Raw genomic sequence first — 24,770 nt, 5'->3', positions numbered from 1 at the left:
AGGAAACTAAAAAGACAGCCTCTGGGGCGACTACTGCTTCCAACCCGGGCAACACTTGGGCAGCTTCCTCAGCCCGAGGGAGCCCGGCGGGTGTGCGCTGACCGGCTAAGGGGTCTGCCACCTGCGGGAGGCGTGTGTCCACCGTTTAGGATTGGCTCGGGGCCGCCCCGCCCCCTCCAGGTCTGTAGTGGCTGAGTCACAGAGAATAGATAGTTTATCAGCACATGTCCTCCAGATCATGTTCTCGGCTTACAAATATAGCCGGTTAGCGCACTGGCTGGGAGGTTGGGGGCCGTGTGAGCGCTTCCGGCTGCGGATGTAAACAGCCTCATCACAGCGTAGACCACTGCCGGCTGGGCAGGTAGGTGAGTGTCGGCCGGTCCCAGCTGGCCAAGTGGAGGGCCTTGTGGGAAGCAGGTGGGAGTGGCCGCCGCCGCGCCTGGGAGGAGGGAGGCAGGGGACCGGCCGGGGCGCACCCCTCGGCCGCTTACTCCTGGCGTTTGTGCCCAACCTGGCTGGACCCCTGGGGTGCACAGCCGCCCGATATCCACGCCAGGTGGGGGCTAGAAGCTGGTGCATAGTGTGGATCTGGAACTAGACCTGGACGGGGAGGAACACGGGCAGCAGCTGGGCAGGGGCTCTGGGTTGTTGGCTTCCTCCCAGCCTCTAGGCTAAGGCGGAGTTCAAGGCTAAATGGTCCAAAGTGCTGTTCCAGGGAGATAAATCAACTTTGTTTGTGTCTTATTTGAGGCTCTGACAGGGTGAATGACACCTGCTAGGGTAAATCCGCCTTCCTGGAAGGCAGTACTTGCCGCAGCACCTCCAGGTTCAAGGGAGTGGTGGGAAAGTGACTGAAGCCAGGGGAGAATTGTGTGGCCTTGAAGCTCTCAGCACTCCAAGCTGCTGAATTCTGATGCTCTTGTCTTGTTTGTGACTGGGACAAGGAGCCTGCATCAATTCCTTTAAATAATTGACCTTTCCTCAGCCTCAGAAGGTGCATGGGGTCTTAGCTCAAGCTCCTGGCCCATGTGACTCCCCGTCACCTTGTCATAACCCCATGAGCCAGCTGCTGCTGTTGCATTGTGTCCCTATGAGAGCACCCGGCCAGGCCACGCGACGGGGCAGCATCCCAGCCCCTAGGGGCTGACTCAGACACTGTTGCCTTAATCCTACCTGCTGCCACTTCTCCCCTGCCTGGATTTTCTAGCTTAACAAATTGCCATCATAATCATCAGCTGTCTCCCTGGGGACAGACCCCATGGAAGCAAATGTCTTAGAATTCTTGAGTTGGGCTGAGCAGTTGGAGCTGTTTGAAGGTCTGTCCCCCTAGTTGATCAGAACACTGACCTCTGCGGGGACTGTATGGACTTTGTAAGTTACCAGGGCTCCTTGTTCACTGTGTGAATGTCCCTAGAAATTCCTCTGGCTTTGTGACAAGAGATTCACACCCCGGAGGGTGCCTGGAGTAGCCGGTAGACCACAGGAGGAGGGTACTGGGGCTGTTAGGGCAAGGGAGCCTGGAAGTCAGGCCTAGCTCAGTGCCCCTCTCCCAGGCCCTACTCCACCCTCCTCCTTGCCTCCTGCCCTTATTCTTGCCTCATTTGCCCAGCTTCAAAAGGAACATCCAAGCCATTCCCTCCAGTGGACCTCCTCCCACACTCCCCAAATCCATCCTGTAGCACTTGTGCCCCATATAGCCCTGTCTGTCAGGTGACAGAAGGGAGCACCCTGGGCAACCAGTAGGTGCCCCCTCACAGCATGTGACTGCGGAGTGGAGTGCCTGGGACCTGTTTTTCTACTCATGCCCCCTGACTTGGAGGCAGGTGGCTCTGTAAAGTGCCTCTGAGGCAGCTGGACTGGGGAGGGGGCAGCAGGCTCCGGCCCTCTGCCCCGACACCTGCCGTGCTGGTCCTGAGAATGTCTGTGGCAGGTGGGAGCTGGGCCTGAAGCCTGTGCACTCCTGAGGGTGGCCACTAGGGAGAGACAGGCCAGGAGTTTTCACTTTGATTATATTAATAGCTGCACACACAGTAGCTTCGGTTTTGCCCACTGACCTGGGAAGCCTTCAGTATTGACTATCTCATCCTTGACTGGAAATATTTGCCCATCTCTGTGTGAAAGCAAAAAGCTTTCCCTTGAGTGTTTTTCTTCCCACTGTGGATTTGACCTTTCAGTGTCTGTGATGGTCCATGTTTCCACGCTGTGGCACCTGGTACCCCTGGGCACAGAGGAGGGGCCTGGCAGCAGTCCCTGGCCTGTGTTCTGTCCTTTGCCACTGGTGAAGACATGTCTCATCATTCCCTGTATTTTCTTCGAAAGATGCTCTGGGCCTCAGGGACAGCACAGCTCAAGTCCTGGGGGGCTGGCTGGTGAGCTGCTTCCATCCCACCTTGTAATACTGATCCATAGCCTGGAATCAGACCAGATGCTACGGGACCCTGAACATGGGTCATCTACTACCAGGAAAACCTGGGCAAAAATTTTGTACTTGCTGGTCTGTGTTGAGGATTTCCTGGACTATATCCTGTAATGATGAAGCTTGCTCTGTTCTGCTTTGGGGCAGTGTAGGGTGGGGACAGTCCTAAAGAATGTCTTTGCATGGGAAATGACATTTCAGATATATGTGTTGTCTAGCAGATGTTAGACTATCTCTCCCCTGAGCTGCTGAGGAAGTAGCACCTGTGCCTGTCCCTGACCCCTGCCACCTGTCTGCATCTCAGTCAGCCTGGAGGGCCTGCACACCCTGGGCTGGCCCACAGACTCCCGCGATAAAGCCCCTTTCCTGGTCTCAGCCCCTATGCAGACTGCTGCTACCTACTGGTGAAACTTGTCCAGCTGTCTGCCGGGACCTGGCCTTGGCCCTGTGCTGCTCCGGCTGCCAGGGGCTGTGCCTGGCACTCAGGAGTCTGGCTGTCTTAGCTTCCCAGCACCTTGGAACGTTATGTGTAAATCTTTAGCAACCTCATCACCTGCTGTTCCTTACCATTCTCATGCCTCCAGTTTTCACTGCAAGCATTGGCAACCTCAACTGCCTCTTCCAGGTGAAAACTTGACTTAAATCCTGTTTTAATTTTTTTAAGATTTATTTATTTTTGTTTGAAAGGCATATTTACAGATAGAAGGAGAAACAGAAAGATTTTTTTTCATTCACCAGCTCACTCTTCAAATGGCCTCAGTGGCTGTTGCTGAGCTGATCCAAAGCTAGAAACCAGTAGCTTCTTCTGGGTCTCCCATATAGGTGCAGGGTCCCAAGGCTTTGGGCCCTCCTTGACTGCTTTCCCAGGCCACAAGAGGGAGCTGGAAGGGAAGCGGGGTACAAAACGATACCCAATATGGGATTGCAGCACTTGGAGATAAAGGTTAGCCAGTTGAGCCAATGTGCTGGCCCCATAATCCTCTGAATTGAAGAGCAGAATCTCTTCTGTTTTTGCAAGACATGAGGGAAAAGGTGAATAAGCTTGGGATGACAGATAGGATGTGTTCTTTGCCACCCTGATGCTGAGTGTTGTGCTGATTTACAACTGTTTAAAAAGATGTTGAGTACTTTGCTATTTCAAGTGTGTGCACGTCTGGAGCTTATGAAAGATGATTATGTCAATTTGGATTGATATAATCTAATATTTAGAGCATGAAGACACGCAGACCAGTCCCCTACGACAGAACTTGAATTGCATTTCTCCAGACGAATGTGCGGACACCACCGGGCAGGGAGGGCCCGTGTGCTGGCTGGGCCGAGGGAGTGGGAGCCCGAGTGACATGTGGGTCATGCAGACGCATGCCCTTGGACAGCAAGCAGTGCTTGGGCCGCTGGGCCGTCCGTGCTGCCCAGATGCATCTACTGTGACCTTGGCTGTTCAGTGCATTCTCATATGTGGATCTGAGGTCTGTGCAGATTTCCTCTGGGAAATCACAGTGAGTGATTCTGGTTTTTTTTTTTTTTTTCTCTCTAAGGCTGGCTGTTTTCTTTGGCTTTGGCTTTCTAGACTGTCTCTTTCAGACCCTCAGAGAACTTGTACCCAGCTGTATCATTGTTAACCTGGAACAAATCAACGACTCAAGCCCCTGGATATTTTTGTTGTTTCCTTGAAACGATGTACAGAGCAGAGGAGAGATCTCTCATCGTTGTTTTATCCCCCAAATGCCCATGCCATGGAGGGCTGGGACAGACCAGGGCTGGGAATCCTGGTGTTCCCAAATGGGATGTTGGCATCCCAAGTGGTAGCTTAGCCACTGTGCCACACAGCTACCCCTAAGTAACAACTGACAAATGGTGCAATCCCCATGCAAGGCTATTTTTCAGAACTACAGATTTCTCAAGGGAAACCATGGATGCCAGAAGAAATGTGACATTTTAAAAATATGTATTTATTTATTTTGGGGCTAGCACAATACCCTAGTGACTAAAGTCCTCATCTTGCATGCACTGGGATCCCATATGGGTGCTGGTTCATGTCCCGGCTGCTGGATGCAGGTGTATTTCCAGATCCATCACTTGCAAAATTTTCCTCTCATCATCCAGAGCCTTTTCTGTCTGTCTTCTCTCTGTAAAACTGCCTTTCCAGGCCTGGCAGCGTGGCCTAGCGGCTAAAGTCCTCGCCTTGAACGCACCGGGATCCCATATGGGTGCCGGTTCTAATCCTGGCAGCTCCGCTTCCCATCCAGCTCCCTGCTTATGGCCTGGGAAAGCAGTCGAGGATGGCCCAAAAGCTTTGGGACCCTGCACCCACATGGGAGACCTGGAAGAGGTTCCTGGTTCCCGGTTTCGGATCAGCGCAGCACCGGCCGTTGTGCTCACTTGGGGAGTGAATCATCGGACGGAAGATCTTCCTCTCTGTCTCTCCTCCTCTCTGTATATCTGACTTTCCAATAAATAAATAAATCTTTAAAAAAAAAAAAACCAAAAAACTGCCTTTCCAAAAAAAAAAAAAAAAGACTCTCAATGATGAGAGGAAAATTTTGCAAGTGATGGATCTAGTAATACACCTGCATCCAGAATATGAAGTGCTATTGGAGGCCAACTCTGAAAGTTAGGAATGGTGTGGTGTCAGCCCTAGGTGAGCCAAGCGCTCACTGCTCAGGCCTTACAGCATCAACAAACGGCTGCCTGGGCAGCAAGGTGGCTTTGGGCAGGCAGTCCGTGCAAGCACCATGCTTCTCAGAGCGCCCATTATGCCTGTGTTCTGCTGTGTGTGTGTGTGAGGCTGACCTGTGCATTTCTCTAATAGGTCATTTCATGCCGTCACGATGGGACATAAAGTGGTCGTGTTTGATGTTTCCACCATCAGAGCCTTGTGGGAAACACGAGTCAAGAAGCACAGAGCGAGGCAGAAGGAGGAGGCCGAGAGGCTTGAGAGGAGCGCGTTGGAGAAGTACATGCCCTGCATGGCCTGGGTGGGGTGCCCCCAGTGGGAAGCTGGGCGGTGGGGCAGGGAGAGGAGAGCTTTCCTTCAGGGGCCCACACGCTGTGGTTCTGTATGCATGCTGTGATCCTGCCACAGGGACACCTGTTTTATCAGGATCTGCATACAGTGACTACTTCAAAAAGGTCATGGAACTCATAGTTGAAAGATGAATCTTTTTTGGGATAAAATTTTTTCAACACCACACATTGTTTTTCCATTGAATGCCTTTTTTCATGAGCCTTTTGAAGACACCTTATACACTTCAGGCAGTATGATGGCTACAGGGAGAACAGATGATCTGATACATTTATACTACAATACTTCAAAGACCGGTTTATATATTTGAAAGGCAGAGTGACGGGGGGGGGGAGGAGGGGTTGTTGAAAAGAGAGCTCTTATATCTGATTCACTCTGCAGATGGCCACAGGTTAGACTAGGAACCTGGAACTCCATCTGGGTCTCCCACATGGATGGTGGGGGCCCACTTGCCACTGATTTCCCAGGTGCACTCGGGGAACTGGATAGGAAGTAGAATAACTAGGATTCCAGTGGATGCTTTGATACGGGTACAGCTGGCATTGCAAGGTGTACCATGCTGCTCCCCCTAGTTGGCCTGGCCTGAGCTAACTCAACCTGGCTGCTAACTCTGCGCACCTGCTCAGTCCCTTTATCCACCCCCATGCACTTCATCCCCCACCCAGTGAGCTGAACTGCACGTAAGAGTCATCGTGTCAGTGCTGGTTTCACTCAGAAGCAAAGTGGAAATAATGCAGCCTATCACATAAACTCGTAAGATAATGAAGAAGGGAATGGTCACATCTATAAAACCCAAGTTGAGTGCTTTGGAAAAGTCACATGGATGGCCGACTAACAGGAGCCACACAGCTGAGTCAACACCAGATAGCCACGGAAGTGAGAAAGGCTGACCAATAAGGCGCTGTGTGTATTTCTACAAATTTGCCTCCTTGGGAAGAAACCCAAACTAGAACCCTTCAGTGATGCCTGGTGGTATTTTTTCACGGTCAATGCTAAGGCTGATAAAGTGTCAAGTCAACGATATTATATGCTTTGATTACGCTCAAGGAAGAGAAAGGAATTTTTAAATATAAAGTTAATTTTTACCTTGGCATTTCTCTCATTGGGTTTCAGAGGGATTAAGACATAAAATGCTTAAAAAAAAGTCAAGATAGGTTGGGCACATAATGTTTGTTGTTTTAAGCAAATGTATTTTGTCTTTTTAAAAGGTTATTCATTTATTTTTGCCTATTTGAGAGACAGTGTGAGCCCCCATCTGCTGACTCACTTCCCAAATGTCCACCAGTAGAGCAGAGCTGAGGTTCAAACCCACTTACTGATCTGGGATGCAGGTGTCCCAAACCATGCGTTCACCATGAGGCCAAATGCCCTCCCTAACCATGTCGATATTTCTAATGGGCACGTCTCATTTGAATTTTTCTTTAACTTGGGTTGTCTGTATAAGATTTGGGAATATTTGTATCCATTTGCTATAGGGAAGCTGTATTAGGTGGAGCTGGTCTGTTGTCATTTTGTGACCCTGCCAGGATCCACCTCCACTTCCGTCTGAGGGGCCAGGGAAGGGAAATGAAAGACAAAGACCCAGTGGACCCAAGGATTGCAGTGGCATGCTGTTGGTTGTTATACCTGCAGAGGAGCTGCTTCTGATGCAAGGTCAGGCAACCCCACCCAGGTCCCCAACTGCCTTGGGCCTTGACTGCTACAGCCCAGCCTAGGTCTGTAGGTAGAGATCTGGCAGCCTTTATTACATGGGTATAAAATAATTTAAACCACATGGGAAAGCTAGTAAGGCAAAGGGACCCCAAAGCCTATAGCACTCCCTGGAGGAATTTACAGCTAGTGCCTTCAGCATGTTCCCCATCCCTTGGTATGCTCTCAGTTTAGGACTGAGCACTTTCGCCACGTGATCTGCCACCTTCACATGAGCATGTGCAGCTGTGCCACCCAGAGCCATCCACAAATATATATATTTTTTCATATGTTCTTGTTTCCCTCCACTTCATGGCAAGTGTGAAACTCCAATGCGTTTTTTTTTTTTTAAGATTTATTTTTTTGAAAGGCAGATTTACAAAGAAAAGGAGAGACAGAGAGAGAAAACCCTTACATCCACTGGTTTGCTTCCCAAATGGCCACAACAGCTAGAAGTCAGGAGCCAGGATCTTCCCCAGGTCATAAGCAGGGAGCTGGATGGGAAGTGGAGCAGTTGGGAAACAAACTGGCATTGACTGGGATCCTGGAACTTGGACCCATCATGCCAGGCTCTCCAATATGGTTTTTTAAGAGCAAAGCATCTAAGAAGGTGACGTTTGCATATGCATAGAAGCCAGCCTTGTGGAAAGCTCGGAGCTGCTGCTAGGAAAGACCTAACAGCTAGTGCCATTGTGTGGCTCTGCATTCTAGAGTCAAGCTCTCATAAAATGGGGCCATCCCTGTTTCTGTTCTGATGCCTTTGAAGCCCTGTGACCCTGCAATCTTTACAAGACTTAAGTTTGCATAGTATGATTTTGGGTAGAGATTTATTTATTTATTTTTATTGGAAACTCAGATTTACAGAGAAAAGGAAAGACAGAAAGATCTTCCATTGATGGTTCACTCCCCAAGTGGCTACAATTGCTGGAGCTGAGCCAACCCAAAGTCAGGAGCCAGGAGCTTCTTCTGGGTCTCCCATGCAGGTGCAGGGTCCCAAGGCTTTGGCCCGTCCTCGACTGCTTTCCCAGGCCCTAAGCAGGGAGCTGGATGGGAAGTGGGCTGTTGGGACACAAACTGGTACCCATATGGGATCTCAGAGCATGCAAGGCAAGGACTTTAACCACTAGGCTACCACGCCAGGCCCTTATGTAGAGATTTTAGCAAGAATTCCCATCTAATATCGTTAACATCTTTAATTAAGGTTACTAATCATTTAAAAAAGGGTTTCAGATGTCATTTGGCCTACTAAGCTCACCGCCAGTGGCCCTGGCTGCCATGGTTCTAGGATCAAGGAAGAGTGGAACTTCGTGGCTGAGTGCAGGCGGATCGGCATCCCGCAGGCAGAGTACTGCAAGAACGGCTTTGTGGACACAAGCGTGCGGCTGCTCGAGAGGATCGAAAGGCGCGCCCTTGTGAAGCAGCAGTGTCCACTTGCCAAGGACAGAGGCAAGCCGGGCAAGCCGGGCAACGCCTTTGTGTTTGAACTGTCGGGGGAGCACTGGAAGGTGAGCCTTGGTGAGCCACCCCTGAGGAATTGCCCCAGGGCTGGAAGGTGACAAAGAAGTTTTGCAGATCCTGTACCCTTTTCCTTGTCTGCCACCCTGAGGTCTTGCCGGATATACCTCCTTGTTTTGCTTGGGGTGTTGGCAGTGCGCCCACCTCCTGTTCTCCCCCAACCTGCTTTTGGGCATGGGGAGGCATCCCTGGAGCTGTTGTGGTTTCAGACGGAGGCCGCTTACCTGTCTTTTATCATCCTCAGTGGAGAATTGAATGCACCAGCCTTGATCTCCATTCAGGTCTGCGGAAAAGGAGAGGCTTGTAGAGTCTCTCTGTTGAGATCAACAGGGACAGGATGCCACCTACTCTGGGGCAAAAGGCAGGGGTGGAGATCAGGACTAGTGGTTAAGATGCTCACACCCCATATTGAGGTGCTTGGGTTTGATCCCCAGCGGGCTCCCTCCCAGCTTCCTTTCAGTGCATGCCTTGGGAGTCAGCAGGTGGTGCTGGTGGCTCAAGTCCTTGGGTCCCTGGCAGGTTCTCAGAGGACCCCAGGCAGCGCCGTGGCTCTGGATCTGCCTTCCGCGGAGCAAATTTGATGGCCCACAGTGATGAGGTGAAAAGGAGCTGTAACTGGGCATGCGCAAGGAGACCCTGGCGGGCGCACCGGTGACGTCATCACTAGCAGCCTCTTTGAGGACCCTGTTCTGACTGGGTTACCCTTCATTTGCCTGGCTTAGTATGGATTTGTCACTGTGTTCCCTCCCGCCCCCCCCCGACCCCCCGAGAGATTTGCGCCCCAGCCTTAGTTATCCATAAGAAGTCCGAAGTTTTGTGAAGAAAATTTCCAGCCGCTGTCGTGGCTCCGTGATGGTGAGGGAATTCTGGCCTCTGGTCATCCCGGGCAGTGTGGACCATGAAGGGCGGCTGGGCCCGGGGCTCGTGTGGGCCCTTGAGCAGTGGCTGGTCTGGTGGAGCTCCTAGGCTGGCTGGGGTCCACGTTCTCTGGCTGCACAGCCAGGTGAGCTGTGGGCGGTGGTGCGGTGGCCATCCCTGCTGGGAGCTGTGGGCCTGCTCTCTCAGGGGCTGCGTGAGGGACGGGGACTCAGCTCCTGGAGCCGTCACCGCCACCTGCCAGGAGGAGAGGTTTCAAAGTTGAATACATGGACATTGCATTTGTAGAGACTGTTCATTGGATAGGTTATAAAGAAGCAGTATGTATTGTGACTATGTATGCAGACCTGCTTGTCCTCTTTCCTACTTCAGGAGCTCCCAGACTCGTTGAAAGAGCAGACACACCTGAAAGAATGGCACATAAGCAACACCTTGATTCAGATCATTCCTGCCTACATTGAGCTGTTTCAAGCCTTGAGGGTTCTGGATCTACCCAAGAACCAAATCTCGCATCTCCCAGCTGAAATCGGTATGTGGCCCAGTGGCCGCCTCCTGCCGCTTGTCTGTGGTGGGCAGGGCACTACAAATGCTGCGTTCCCCTCACTAGCTGCCAGGCGGGGCTGTTCACATGTTTCCTGCTGCTTGTGTCTGGTGTCCCACTTGGGGTGCTGGTGCTGGGATTGCCCCTGACTCGGCACTCAGCTTCTGTAAGTTTCATGGGTGAACAATACTTTGGGTGGGGACTTTTTTTTTCCCCTTTTATGTCCACTGATAAGTTTAGTATATCTTTTTTTTTTTTTCCCATTGTCACATTGACCATGAAGCCAGGAGTCCTAGAACCCCATCTGGGTTTCCCACCTCCTGTGCGGGTCTTGTGTCATCCTCCACTGCTTTCCCAGGGGCATCAACAGGGAGCTGGATCAGAAGTGGAGCAGCTGGGACTGGAACTGGTACTTAATGGTATGCTGGCACCACAAGTGAAGGCTTAACATAGGGTGCCATGGTGTTGGCCCCAGGCAAGAGCTGGTGGCATGTCTCCCAGCTGGAGGCTGTATCACACCCATGTCATTTCCTGTGCCCTGTTACTGAGAAGGAGTTTGCAGTCTGGATGCTGGGCCTGAGCCAGCCTGCACAGGAGCAATGTTACTATACTCACCTTGTCTAAGTTTTACAAGGGATCATACAATTCAAGAGCAAGGAAAAATACACAAGCCAGCGACTTTTCCCACCTCCTCCTTTCCCCTACATCAGCAGAATGCTATGATCGAAACAAAACGCTGGGATGTGCAGGCTTTTGCTAGAGATGCTTAAAAACAAACAAACAAAAAAACCCGTATGATTTTGTGCAGTGCTTGGTTACTGATCCCGAGGCTTGGCGCCCCGGCTTCCTGAAGGACTTGTTTGGTAGTGATGCTCATTGTTTCTGGCGACAGGTCGTTTGAAGAACCTGAAAGAACTCAATGTGAGCTTCAACCACCTGCAGAGCATTCCTCCAGAACTAGGGGACTGTGAGCACCTGGAGAAGCTGGATTGTTCTGGAAATCTGGACTTAACCGAGCTGCCCTTTGAAGTAAGAACCGAACCATCTCTGTGCTATGATTTCTTGTTGTATATGACATGGAATGGTGTGTGATGTAAGGGATAAGGATGAAATATTTCATCATTCATGGATTTATCTGTGTGAGAGGCAAGAGCAAGCTCACATCTGCTGACTCAGCCCTGAGTGCCCGCGTGGCTGGGTGGGGCCAGGCTGAAGGCAGGAGCCAGGGACTTGGTGTAGGTCACTCATGTGGGTAGCAGGGACCCCACTGTTTGTGCCAGCACTTGCTTTCCCTCAGAAAGCTGGACTAGCCAGAGCCAGAGCCAGGAACGACAACCAGGCAGTCCAGTACAGGGTGAGGGAACCATAGCCACCAGGCCAATTGCCCACCTCAGGCTCATTTTTTTTGTTTAAGATTTATTTATTTTTGGGCTCGGCATGGTGGCCTAGTGGCTAGCGTCCTCTCCTTGAATGCACCAGGATCTCATACAGGGTGGGATTCCATCCCAGGCGGCCCCATCCCAGGCGGCCTCACTTCCCATCCAGCTCCCTGCTTGTGGCCTGGGAAAGTAGTCAAGGAGGGCTCAAAGCCTTGGAACCCCGTACCTGTGTGGGAGACCCAGAAGAGCCCCTGGCTCCTGGCTTTGGATTGGCTCAGCAACAGCCATTTAGCTGCTTTGGGAGTGAACCATCGGGCGGAAGATCTTTCTCTCAGTCTCTCCTCCTCTGTTTGTAATAAAAATAAATAAATCTTTTTAAAAAGAAAGGAAGATACTTCATGTGATGATTCATTTCCCAAGTGACCACAACAGTCAATACTGCACTGATCCGAAGCTGGGAGCCAGGAGCTCCTCTGGGTCTCCCACACGGGTGCAGGTTCCCAAGCCTTTGGGCCATCCTCGCCCCCACGTTCCCCCTGCCGGCTCTGCCCCCTCCCTTCCTGGTTTTCACATGTGCTGGTTGGGCGCTGTGGTCACATCCGGTACAGGTCATCTTACATTGGTATTCTGTAAAACTCTAAAAAATATACTGGATGAGGACTTTAATTCAAATTTAGAAATGCTACCAAAGGAAAATGAGGCAAATGTCCTCTCTTCACATAAGACATTTTTAATTAATACCTTTTTTTTTTAAGATTTATTTACTTTTTTTTTTTTATTGCAAAGTCAGCTATACAGAGAGAAGGAGAGACAGAGAGAAAGATCATTGGTCCGATGATTCACTCCCCAAGTGACAACGATGGCCAATACTGTGCTGATCCGGAGCCAGGAGCCAGGAGCTCTTACGGATCTCCCACGCAGGTGCAAAGTCCCAAGGCTTTGGGCTGTCCTCGACTGCTTTCCCAGGCCACAAGCAGGGAGCTAGATGGGAAGTTGGGCTGCCGGGATTAGAACCGGCTATCATATGGGATCCCGGTGCATTCAAGGAGAGGACGCTAGCTACTAGGTCTCTGCGCTAGGCCCAATTAATGCCTGTTTTGTGAATGATGTCTGTGAACAGTAATGCATAGATTCCAATGCCTTTTATCCTGCACAATAGATAAATAAATGAAGGAGCTGGGAAGTTTTTATATACTCATAACTTATGGATAATTAAAGTCGTGTTGCAGATAGGATTTATGAAATCCTTGGTTTTAAATATTCTTTAGTTTCATTGGGTTTATATTCATGGACAAATACTTTCAAATTATTTTTTGATAAAGTGAGACATTTTTATCGTCAGGTAAAATTCAAACTAGAAGTAGTCACTGCTGGTGAGGAGTGGCTGGGTGCGGGCACTGGCTGGGCAGGCTCCTTTCCTGAATGATGCTATGTGGGGAGAAGCCCTGGAGGTACCATCTCATCCCAGAAAATGCTCCAGAGTGGTGCCCAGCCCAGGCTGTGGTCACCCCCACAGGTCTGCTTGTTGCCCCTCAGTCTCCCCGAGTCCAGGAGAGGGCTCCGTCTTCAACGCAGATGAAGTGAACTTATCCTTGGCTGCTCTGGCTCCCCTGTCCATGTTCCATCTTCACAGACATCCTACTGGGCGTGCTCGTCACAGTACATTCTGCCTCTGACCTCAGGCCAATGCTGTCTGCCACCTGGACGGGGTCTGTCTCGCTGCTGGACTTTTTTTGTTACTTCCTCTATTTCCTCCCCCCCCCCTTTATTAAAAGGGATTAGAGGGTATAATCTGCATCCCGTAACATTTACCCAAGTATACAGTTCGCTGTGTTCCCTTTTCTGCCATCTGTTCAGAGTCACTTTTGCCAGCCTGTTGCTAATTCCTACTCCTGCTTCCAGAACTTGGCAGCCACAAACATGTCTCATGTCTCTATCAGTTGACCTTGTCTGGAACTTTCATATAAATAAAATCATACAGTAGCCTTCTGGCTTCCTTCCCTTAGCATGTCTTTGAGATTTTTTTGTTCACACTGTATCATGTATGGAATGAGTTAGCGGTGTAGGTTCCATGGTTTTTGTTTTGTTGGATGTGGTTATACAATTTTCTTAGGAATTTTCGTTAAAAAGATTGTCTTTTCCCCATTGAATGGTCTTGGCAGTTTGGATCGGAAATCAATTGACCATAAATGTAAGGATTTACTTCTGGAATCTCAACTCTATTCCCTGGCTCTGCTTGTCTATTCTGTACTGTTTTAATTGCTATGACTTTATAATAAGCTTTGAAATTGCATAATGCAAAAGTCTTCAGCTTTGTCCTCTTTTTTCAGAATTGCTTTGGCTAGTCTACATCTTTTGGATTTCTCTGTAAATATTGGGATTAGCCTGGAAATTTCTAAAAATAAAAATCAGCTGATATTTTAATAGGAATTTCAGTCAGTTTGCCAGTCAGTTTGCCAGCCAGTTGTGGGGAAAATTTCACTTTAGTATCATTAAATTTTCCAGGGCTGGTATTTGATGTAGTAGTTTAGCTGTTGCTAGGGAAGCCTACATCCTATTTTTGTGATGCCTATTTCAAGTCTTAGCTCCTCCACTTCCCATGCAGCTTCCTCCTAATGCATGCACCCTGGAGCATGGCAATAGGTGATAGCTCAAGTACTTGGGTCCCTGACACCCGTGTGAAAGCCCTGGATTGAACTCTGGGTTCTTGGAGGTGGCCTGGGTGCAGTCCCGGCTGTTCCAAGTGTGTGTGGGTAGGAACCAGTGGATGGAAGCTCCCTCTGTATCTATACCTGTCTCTCTCCCCTTCTCTTTCTGCCTTTCAGATAAAATCAAAATGAAGAAAATGTTTCTTCATTTATATAAATCTTTATTTTTTCTTAGCATAGTTTTATAGTTTTAATGTATTCATGCAACCCTGTTTCACTATTTCTGTTTGTGCTGCTGTGAATGGAAGTAATTTCTCCCCTTACTGGTTTAATGCTGCTGTGATTTTCCTTAAATTACTTCCTTTAAATATCTTCAGGCAGTTATTTTATAGTCTACAATGCATTTTCTGCATTTACTGCAAAATGAAGAAAAAAGAGATCTTGACTTTGCTGCAACACAGAAAGATTAGACTAAATTGCAGACATGTAAAAGTCTTGCCTGATAATTACCCTGTTATAGTACCATCTTCACATTTTTTTAAACATTTATTTTATCTTCATTACAAAGTCAGATATACAGAGATGAGGAGAGACAGAGAGCAAGATCTTCCGTCCGATGATTCACTCCCCAAGTGACTGCAGTGGCCGGTGCTGTGCCGATCCGAAGCCAGGAGCCAGGGACTTCTTCCTGGTCTCCCACATAGGTTCAGGGTCCCAAGAATTTGGGCCATCCTTGACTGCTTTCCCAGGCCACAGGCAGGGAGCTGGATGGAAAATGAAGCTGCCAGGATTAGAACCGGCGCCCATATGGGATCTTAGCGCATTCAAGGCAAGGACTTTAGCCACTAGACCATGGCGCCGGGCCCTCACATTTTTTTTTGTAAGTTAGGAACAAGAGCAAAATTAGTCCTTCCTGGAGAAGGGGCCACCATGTACTATTTTGCTCAGCATCGCCTGCAGATTGCCTGGTGAATGACATGCAATGTGGCTGCCAAAGGCATTCGCTGTGGACATAGATGGGCACTCAGAGAAATGCCTCGGGGGTGGAAACTTTCAGATAAATTTAGTAGTTGGGGATAATTTCCACTCTTCCATAGGTAATTAGAATATTTTGTTCTTTCCCTTCCAGTTAAGCAACCTGAAGCGAGTTACCTTTGTAGATATCTCAGCAAACAAGTTTTCCAGCGTTCCCATCTGTGTCCTGCGGATGTCTAATCTGCAGTGGTTTGATATCAGCAGCAATAACCTGAACGACCTGCCACAGGATATAGACAGGTAGCTGCCTGCACACACAGGGCAGGGTCTCCTGAGGGAGCCGCTAACGCCTCACGCCCTGCTAACATGGGAGACCTGCAAGTGCATGAACATGTCTTGAAGTCAACCAGTTTTCTCAAGTGTAATTTCCCAGGACTTACAGAATGAGACAGTCTGCAGTTTGCATCCCATGTGTAACGTTCAGGTTTCCGTGCATTCGGACTCTCACCCTCATTGTTTTTGTAAACTTCTGTTTGCTTCATTCTCCAACAGAATGGCTCTGCTCCTTCACCTGACAGGAGCACAAAGATGTGTTTATGATGTGTGAAATAGAAACCCATCGCTCTCTGCTTAGAATCTCAGGGAGGAAAATTTATGTGAGTTTCATTTAGTGATTTATTATACCTAATCTTTCAAGCAAAATGGCCAAGGTTAGCAAGGCTTTGAATTAGGTCATTGTAGCTATTTAATGTTTAAAAACTAATTATTATATGGAGCCATGTGCAATTGACTCATGCCACCAATAGCGAGTTTTGGTTCCTGGATAGTAGCCCCAAGAGGGGGCTGGATTTAAAGTGATCAAGAAGACACAATCTCTGACCTTCTAGAATCTACTGTCTTCTTTATAAAGTGGCCATGTAAGCTGTTGGGACACAATGGCGTAGACCTGAATATCATCTCATATGACATCCTTCTACCCCAGTAACTGTGATGTTTATTCACGCTTTCTGTGAGTAAGTTGGAATTATTTAAATTTGAAATGCCAAGGAACTGTGTGAAATATTTGTGGAATTAGATGATTTGCAAATGAATGAAAGAAAAATCTGCAGGAAGACTCACTGAGTTAGAAATAAAATGGAAAACAGAATATATTTCCTTTTCATTGCACAGTTTTCTTCCTATTTTAAAGTTGGAAGATATCACAGGTGAAGAATAAATGTGCTCTGAAAATATCGGAAGGGAATATGTTGCCCAAATCTGAATTCTTACTTCAGATCCGAAATGCCTTCTGCCTGGTGCTCCCATGAACTCTTAGGGATGCCCGGAAACATGAGGAAGAAGGGATATGTGGTGTTCGGAAGCTTCACTATATCCCTAGCTGTGCAGTTAACTTAAAAATATATGCATATTATCCAGTGTAACTGTTGTGGTGCTCAAGGTCCATGGTTATGGTGCCCTGGGCAGGGCTGGCCTCCAAGCAGCCACTTGTACATTGATTTTTGGGCTGACTCTGGCTGCTTTGGACCCATTTCCTCTTCCCAGGCTCGAAGAACTGCAGAGCTTCCTGTTGTATAAAAACAAGCTGACCTATCTCCCGTACGCCCTGCTGAACCTGAAGAAGCTCGCCCTCTTGGTTGTCAGCGGGGACCATCTGGTGGAGATCCCGACTGCCCTCTGTGACTCATCCACACTGAAGTCAGTGGCCCTGGCAGAGACCCACTCAGGCATTGGGGATGGGGCGGGTACGTGGGGAGGTACCTGCAGATGCCGGGCATCTAGCCCTGCCTCAACACCAGGTCAGACGGTTCTGGTCCCCTGAGAGTCCCATCGCTGCTCATAGACACTAGGCTGACACATCTTGAAGGTTTGACCCGATGGCGCTGCGGGAGGCAGCGGTCAGAGGATGGTGGAGGAAAGCAGTGTGCTGATTGTGCAGCAGGTGCATTCCTGAGCCCCGGCCGTAGATGGGCACTGTGTGGCTGCTGGCCTGGAAGTCCTGCTGGTGCTGAGCGAGCCATCACCCTTCTCCCGGTTTTCTGACATGAAACCACCGGCATCCAAACTCAGAGACGCTTTTCTTTCCCTGAGGCAAGACATGGCAGAGCCCCGGTTTCAGCCTCCCTTAACCTAACTCCAAGCCACTGAGGGCTTCTGGGCAGCATGTCTTCCCAGAATATGGGGCTTGTCTGATCGCCTCTACTTTGGCCCATTTGCAGCAGCCTGATGCCTCATAACGATCTCATTGGGCAGTGCTAGTGAGCGCCACCTTCTCTCTGCATCCAGAGAGGCCCAGCTGCCTGAATAGCAGTGACTCGGTAAAGCCACCATGGTTGTGGGGGTGGCCAGGGAGCATATTTCTGGATTTCCCATTTGGAGGTGAGTGTCCCAAGCACTTGGTTCATATTCCACTGCTTTCCCAAGTACATCAGAGGGTGCTGGATCAGAAGCAGAGCAGCCAGGACTTGAACTGGTATCAATATGGGATGCCGGCATCACAGGTGGTGACTTAACTCACTACGCCACAGCACTGGCCCCTACAGGTTGATTTCTTCTGTGAGAAATTTTGCAGTTAAAAATGCACAGGTGAACGTGTGATGGTTTCTGTACTTTGTTCCAATAGGTTTGTAAGTCTGATGGACAATCCTATTGATAAGACCCAAGATCAAGACGGTGATGAAAGGATGGAGACTGAACGGGATCGTCAGCATTTTGATAAAGAATTTATGAAGGCCTATATTGAAGATCTTAAAGAAAGAGGTGGGTTACTTCTGCTCAGAATTACTTTATTTAAATATGTAGAATTCCACTCATGCAAGAGAAGCTAATTTGGTTCCCTATATGTCTTCTTGATACTCCAAATGACACATTTCCTTATAATATCACATTTTCCTGGTAAATTTGAGTGCTTAATATATCGTTGTTTCTTAAAAGGTGACATTGTGTTATTGAGCATGTTTTTTTTTCAATTTTATTTTTTTAAACAAAATCATGTCAACAAAACAGTATTTTAATTTAGTGGGAAATTAAGATTCCATTCAAAAATTCTAGTTAAAGTCAACTTTTGAAAAAGTTTTAGAAACCAAGGACCACCTATGAAAGAATCATGCAAGGTAAGATTTGCAGGTGGCAGGCCAGGGAGCAGGTGCAATTTGCTCTGATTTTCCAAAGTTTAGTGAAACTCTAGAGACCGGGAAGGGGAAGACGGGGAATGTCTTTGCCAGAGTCGGATCTTGGCAGCTTCAGGAATCCTACCGTGTTTCACAAGGCCCAGGGCTTCTTACACAGACAGACAGTCCCAGCAAAGGGGCTTAGAGTGGTCTTTGTCCTTTCATGCACCATCTTCTCTCGGGCTGGGAGTTCTGGTTCTTTGGTGGCCAGGCGTGTGTGGGTGTCACACAGGGATTAGAGGCGGCGCTGGCCCGGTGCCTGTGTGGCATTGTGTCTTCCAGCAGGCAGGTTCCTTTGGTCTTCCTGAGGACAGTGGCACCTGAGCACTTCTCATCCTCACTGGACAGGCGTCTGCTGGGTGACCAAAGCTGACTGGTCATGCCCAGATCTCCATAGGTATCAGTGGCATGCAGGAAAAGTGCCATTTATTGAATATACTTAAAATTTTTAAAAATTTATTTGGTTATTCCTTAATCTTTTAAAATTATTACTTTGTAAAATAATATACACTTATTTTATTGGCGAGGCAGGGAAAGGGAGAGATATAACCACTTGCTGCCTACACTCCCAAGTCCTTGGTATCTATTAACTTTTATCAACTACAGTGATATAGTTTACAAGATATTTTTTTTAAAAAATGTTTATTTATTTATATTGGAAAGGTAGATTTATAGAGAGAAGGAGAGGACAGAGAAATATCTTCCATCTGCTGGTTCACTCCCCAAGTGGTCGCAAGGCTAGAGCTGATCTGATCTGTAGCTGGCGAGCTTCTTCTGGGTCTCCCACGCAGGTGCAGGGTCCCAGGGCTTTTGGGCCATCATCGACTGCTTTCCCATGCCACAAGCAGGGAGTTGGATGGGAAGTGGAGACATGAACTGGCACCCATATGGGATGCCAGCACTTGCAGGTGTAGGATTAACCAGTTGAGCCGTTGTACCAGGTCCTGTTTCCAAGATCTTGATGCAGCTGTGTGAGCTGGGTGGAAAGATTGCAGATGAATGAGCACTAAAGATTCTGTCTAATAGCTAAACATTTATAAAGCTCAACTCCATGTGATGGCTGGCTTAATGGATTACCAAGCATTATGCTTAACACATGTGTCTTGCTGTGGGCTGTGCCTTGTGGTTCCATTTCACCATGACCTGGTGGATGGCTGAGTCTGGTTCTTCATTCTGTTACAGAGTCTGTTCCCAGCTACACCACCAAGATCTCCTTTAGTCTTCAGCTTTGATTTCATCTGGCAGAATACTGCGGAATCTCACCACCCAGTGGGTCATTAAATCTTCGCGTGTGGGTCATGTTATGCGGGAGTACCGACTTTGTGTTTAAAGATACACTCTAGAAACCACTGTCACAGTTGTCAAGAATATGAGCTTCCAAGTTCAAGTGCACAAGTATCTCCCCAAAATCAGCAGTTGGCGATATGTTCATATTCATAAGCTCATTTGCATAACTGCATTTCCAACTAATGTACATTTGGTATTTTAGAATACATATTCTTTTTAAGGATTATAACTTCAAGACCAAATTCTGAAGTGGAATGTGTTGTTTTTAGGAAGTATTGGAAAATTTTTTCTTTGGCTTTATGCAAATGGCTGTTTCTGTATCCCCATTATGTTTTGGCGAATGCTGGCTCTTGGGAGAGACTTTGGGTTTCATCTGAGTCTTCTGGGGGAATGCCCACCTGTGCATTGGGCTGGCAATGCTTACGAGGGATGCAGGGAGCCCTAGGCGAGGAAGCACAGGAAGGCATGGGTAGTTTGCAGTGTTGGCTCATTGCCCGTGTGTGTGGCTTCTCCAGGGAGGATCCCAGAACTCACCTCAGTGCAAAGAGCAAAGCCAGTGTTAGGGTCCTCTCCCCCAAGGTGGTCGTGTGGGACAAGGGGGACTGACGGGGAGGCCCTGGGAAAGCCCCCTTACAGGTCCTGCTGGGGTCAAAGGGGCGATGTGATTGTCTCACATTGGCAAGGGTGGGGTTCATCACAGAGGTTTGGATACCTGCATTGCCTGGTACAATTTGGAGAATTTTTATAAAGTCTCTATTTTTATACTGTTGTCTTGGGTTAAAACACTCATAAATGGGATGTGCCTTATTATATTATATTTTATTTTATTTTTAAAGATTTATCCATTTATTTGAAAGGCAGAGAGAGAGAGAGAGCTCTTCTATCCACTAATAATGCCACACATGACTGCAGCTGCTGGGGAGGGGCTGAGCTGACGCAGGAGGCAGGAGCCTGGTTCTGCTTGGCCTCCCACCATGTCCTTAATTGCTTTCCTGGACACATTAGGAGGGAGCTCAGATCGGAAGCGGAGCAGCTGGGACACAGCCAGCATTCCAACATGGACTGCCAGTGTTGTGAATAGTGGCTTAACCTCTGGCACCTTGCACTGGCTCTGGCTTGCTATTCGGAGATAAGCTTAGACAGGCAGCTTTTTTGACTGAGTAGGGGAGTACATATCAGTTTGTGTAGATGTTTACAAGCTGACTCCTCCGTGGTCTAGCCCTGTGTTTGCCCAAAGAGCTCTCTGCAGTGATGGAGACCTCCTGTTCCTGCACTGTCCACAGCTGTCACTGCCACACTTGGGCAGTGATGATTGTGACCCAAGCATTAAACTTGAGATGTGACAGTCTAAATAGCCACATGTGGCTGCCATACCTGACAGCAAGATTTTTGGGGAAGTTTGGGAAGTTGACCTGGCAACTTAAAATTTTCTTTCACCTGAAGAACTAGTCCATAGTCAGGGGCTTGCCCCTAGAGAGTCACTTCCGATGCAAGCCTCAGTCTTGGTCTCGAGGGACTTTGTCCTTGGTCTAGTTGTTTTATGGGCAGCAGGCATGAAGCCAGCAGAGCTGTCTAAAGCCACGAGGTTGTGCTTTGGTGGAGAGCGGCTTCCATCCAACGCTAGGGAGCAGGTTAGGAAAGCAGAATGGGACAACAAGGAGCCAGGATGAGACAACAAAATACGGAGCCTCAGGCAACCATATTTTGATTTTTAAGGTTTAAAAACAAAACTCAGGTGTATTAGTTGTACTCTTTGAGTAATTTTGGAATTTTATGTTATGCTGGGGTACATGTTCTAGATAGCCAAGAGAAACTGTAACAGGGGAAGGAGGAACTTTCACACACATAATTGTCCTTAACTGATGTGAGTTTTATCTCAATAAAAATCATTCTTACTTAAAAGCCTTGTCTTCAGATCCCATATATAAAAAAAGGAACAACTATTGCATTGAAATAGAATTGTTTTGTGTTCTATAACATCCCAAAGCAATGTATTATAGTTGAGCATATGTATATCGATATTTATTTGTATTAATATAAATACAGAAAGATTCTATGGTAAGATATACATTTGGGTAGAAAGCATAGGGATTTGAATTTGACATGATACATGTAGACTAGTACATATTAGAAAAATTCTTGACATTGCAGAATGTATATAGAAGCATTATTATTAACACAAGAATACTCCTAGAATATTATTCTTATTCCTAGAATATTTTTAGAAGAAAGATGTGCTGTTCTGAAAAATCTTATCAGTGTTTTCTACATTGGACGTGTAGATACCTTTTGGTAGGTTCATGGCTGGGGCTCCTATAACAAGAAAAAGCATGTACATGTGTTAATTGTATGTCATATATGACACGAGAGTCTTCACAGACAAAGGAACAGATAAGGCTGAGGTGTCTAAACCCACTGTGCTGAAGAAGTGAATGGTGGCCAGAGATTGAAGATGGTCTGAAGGTAATGAACTTGGGGGATCTCTCTTGTTCCATTTGTTGAGTTGCTTGGGTTCTCGCTTTCATAGTAAGAATGTTCCTTTCCTCCGGGGCTCAGGGGATGGTACTTCTGGAGTGAGCATTTAAACACCTACTACAAAAATGAGGGTCAGAGAGTTCTTTGGTGGTCGTCTGGGTGCAGAGGGGCAAACGGAAGATCAGGTGCCCTTCCTGCTTCGTCCCCAAACACCACAGTGTTCCATCCTAGGGGTAGCATGTGCTGAATGCTGCCTCTGTTCTGATGACTCACTTCACACAGCAGCAATCACACAATGGGCAGTTTTCCAACTTTACTCACTTGATGTGAGAGGTGGAGAGAGATCTTTCTCATCCACTGTTTCACACCCCGAATGGCTACACTGGCCAGGGCCAGGCCTGGTGGCAAAGGTGGGAGCGGGGAATGCAGTCTGTGTCTCCCCTTGTGGGTGACAGGTACCTGCCTAAACCATCATCTGCCTCACGGGACCTGTCTGATCAGGAAGCTGCAGTCAGAGATGGAGTGTCAGACTTTCACCCTCAGCGGTAGGGTGTGGATGCCCAGGTCAGATGCCCATCTCAGGTTCTCTACTCTCAGCCATCACTGGATCGCATTGGGACCCATGGAGAATCCAGGAGAATTTCCCATCTCAGGCTCCTTAGGTTTCATCACACCTGCTCAGACCTGTGCATCATGAATTCATGGGCATGTGCACAGGGTGGTGATGTAGGAAATAAAAAAATGAGGCAGCAGCTTGGAGGTCCCAGGCTGAGGCAGCCCTAGCCATGAAGTAGACATTGGAGGGCAAGTCCAACAAGGGGCAGAGGAGGCTACGGCTAAACTCTCCTCCTCCCCGGTGTCCAACCCTTACCTTAAGGTTAACAGCTCCAGGAGCACAGGGTGGGGGACACAAGTTAGATAAGGACACATGGGGAATGGGCCAGGGAGGCCCCGACAATGTAGAAATCCAAGTCTCAGCAGGACCCTGCTGGACCGGCGGAGTGCCCAGCACACTGCACTTCCCTCTTCCCCCTCCTTTTTTTTTTTAAGATTTATTTTTATTGGGAAGTCAGATATACAGAGAGGAGGAGAGACAGAGAGGAAGAGCCTCTGTCCGATGATTCACTCCCCAAGTGGCTGCAATGGCCAGAGCTGCACGAATTCAAAGCCAGGAGCCAAGAGCCTCTTCTGGGTCACCCACGTGGGTGCAAGGTCTCAAGGCTTTGGGCTGTCTTCTACTGCTTTCCCAGGCCACAGGCAGGGAGCTGGATGGGAAGTGGGATGCTGGGATTAGAACTGATGCCCATATGGGATCCCGAGTGCAGGCTAGGCAAGGACATTAGTTGCTTGGTTACCGTGCTGGACCCTCCCCTCTCCCCTTGGCTGCAAGCTCAGGGACCCTCCCTGCAGGGGCACTTCTCAGCTACCAGGTTCCCATCCCTCCTGTTTTCATCATATGTAGCATTGCAAAAATTGCTCTATCATGACCTCACTCATCACCATTTTGTAATTTGTTTATCTTGTCTTGGTTATTTCTTCCATAGGAACCAAAACTATAACCAGATGAAAGAGGAGATTCGGCTTCTCACAGGTATGGCATGTGTATCTGCCCACACTTCCCTCCATCTCAGCACACTCCGGCTCCCCAGCGCCTCTGCCCAAGTTAGGAAGAGGAAGAGGGCAGGGAGAGGCAGGCCTGTCCAGATACCCTCCAGTGCATGGCAAGGGGTGGTGGTGGAAGCCATCTTCAACCAGAGGGATGGGACCTGCACGCGTGGGCCACAAACCCTAGAGTAAGCGTATTATCACTTGGAGCAGGAAGGAAGGAGGCATTGGCTCGTTGGAAGGCATTTAGAGGTGGATGTAAGCGGCATCAAGAGGCAGATGGTATTTATGAATAAAAGTCAAGGGGTGGGAAGGGAAGGTCATAAGCACGGCACACAGAGGGATGAGAGATGCAACATGTCCCAAGGGCGGAAGCAGCTGCAGTCTGGGAGAAACAGCTGGCGGAGGATGGGCCTGGGGTGAGTGCAAAGAAGGTGTGTGTTTCTATGTGTGTTAAAAAGCTGCTGGGGTGAGTCTTAGCAACTGGTCCTCTCAGAATGCTTAAGGAAATTAGCTTTGGTTTGAGTCGTGGTGAAAATCCACCCAGAGCCCCACGCTTGGTCCCTGAGAACGTGCGGCCCCTGTGTTTTGGACTACATCACATAGTCCATGAGAAGCATTGCATGTGTGTTCCACATGTGTGCGCGGGTTATTATCCATGCTCATTTGTGCATACCATTGCCCTGACACATTAGCATATGTTATACACCACGCCCTAGGAAATAGTACATCTTGCAGGAGAGTTCTAGAATCTCTCCTCCCTCCTCTTGCCTCAGCCTTCAGTGGTAGGTACCTCCTGTGGAGACCTCAGAGTTTCAGCTGTCCCAGATACCACTAGAGATGGTGTGGACGTCTCTGTGGAAGAGCCTCTTGGGTTTTAGACTATTTTCAGGGGTTTTAGGAATCACAACCTTAGTTCTCTTGAGAATGAATGCAACTATAATCATTGATAAATACAGACTCCCTTTGTACTTGCACGTACTGAGATAACAAAACCAGGCACTTCACAATTTGGGCAAATGTGGCCTATCAGGTTAAACAAGGTTGGGACTGCTGCATTCCTTCGTGGAGTGCTGAAGATTGTGGCTTTTTTCCAGAAAACTCTTGGCTTCGGCCCAGCACCAGTCATGCTGTGGCAAGGCCTTTGGGGAGTGAACCAGCGGCTAACAGGAACT

The 24,770-nt window shown here is 48.4% G+C and overlaps 1 protein-coding gene across 1 annotated transcript; it reads left to right on the top strand.

Annotated features, from left to right (window-relative positions):
* The first annotated feature begins 255 nt into the window (after positions 1 to 255).
* LRRC2 (leucine rich repeat containing 2) lies at positions 256 to 19,791 on the top strand. The gene is made up of 9 exons (XM_040994974.1): positions 256 to 365; positions 5,226 to 5,369; positions 8,413 to 8,632; positions 9,891 to 10,047; positions 10,952 to 11,088; positions 15,216 to 15,361; positions 16,604 to 16,756; positions 17,682 to 17,818; positions 19,411 to 19,791. The coding sequence occupies exons 2-9, from the start codon at positions 5,245 to 5,247 to the stop codon at positions 19,458 to 19,460; spliced, it is 1,125 nt and encodes a 374-aa protein (XP_040850908.1). The 5' UTR covers positions 256 to 365; positions 5,226 to 5,244; the 3' UTR covers positions 19,461 to 19,791.
* Positions 19,792 to 24,770: the final 4,979 nt, after the last annotated feature.

This window comes from Ochotona curzoniae, unplaced genomic scaffold (genome assembly GCF_017591425.1).
Source record: "Ochotona curzoniae isolate NIBS_2020 unplaced genomic scaffold, NIBS_Ocur_1.0 contig_908, whole genome shotgun sequence".
Lineage (NCBI taxonomy): Eukaryota > Metazoa > Chordata > Mammalia > Lagomorpha > Ochotonidae > Ochotona > Ochotona curzoniae.
This window is presented reverse-complemented; position numbering and strand designations above follow the sequence as displayed.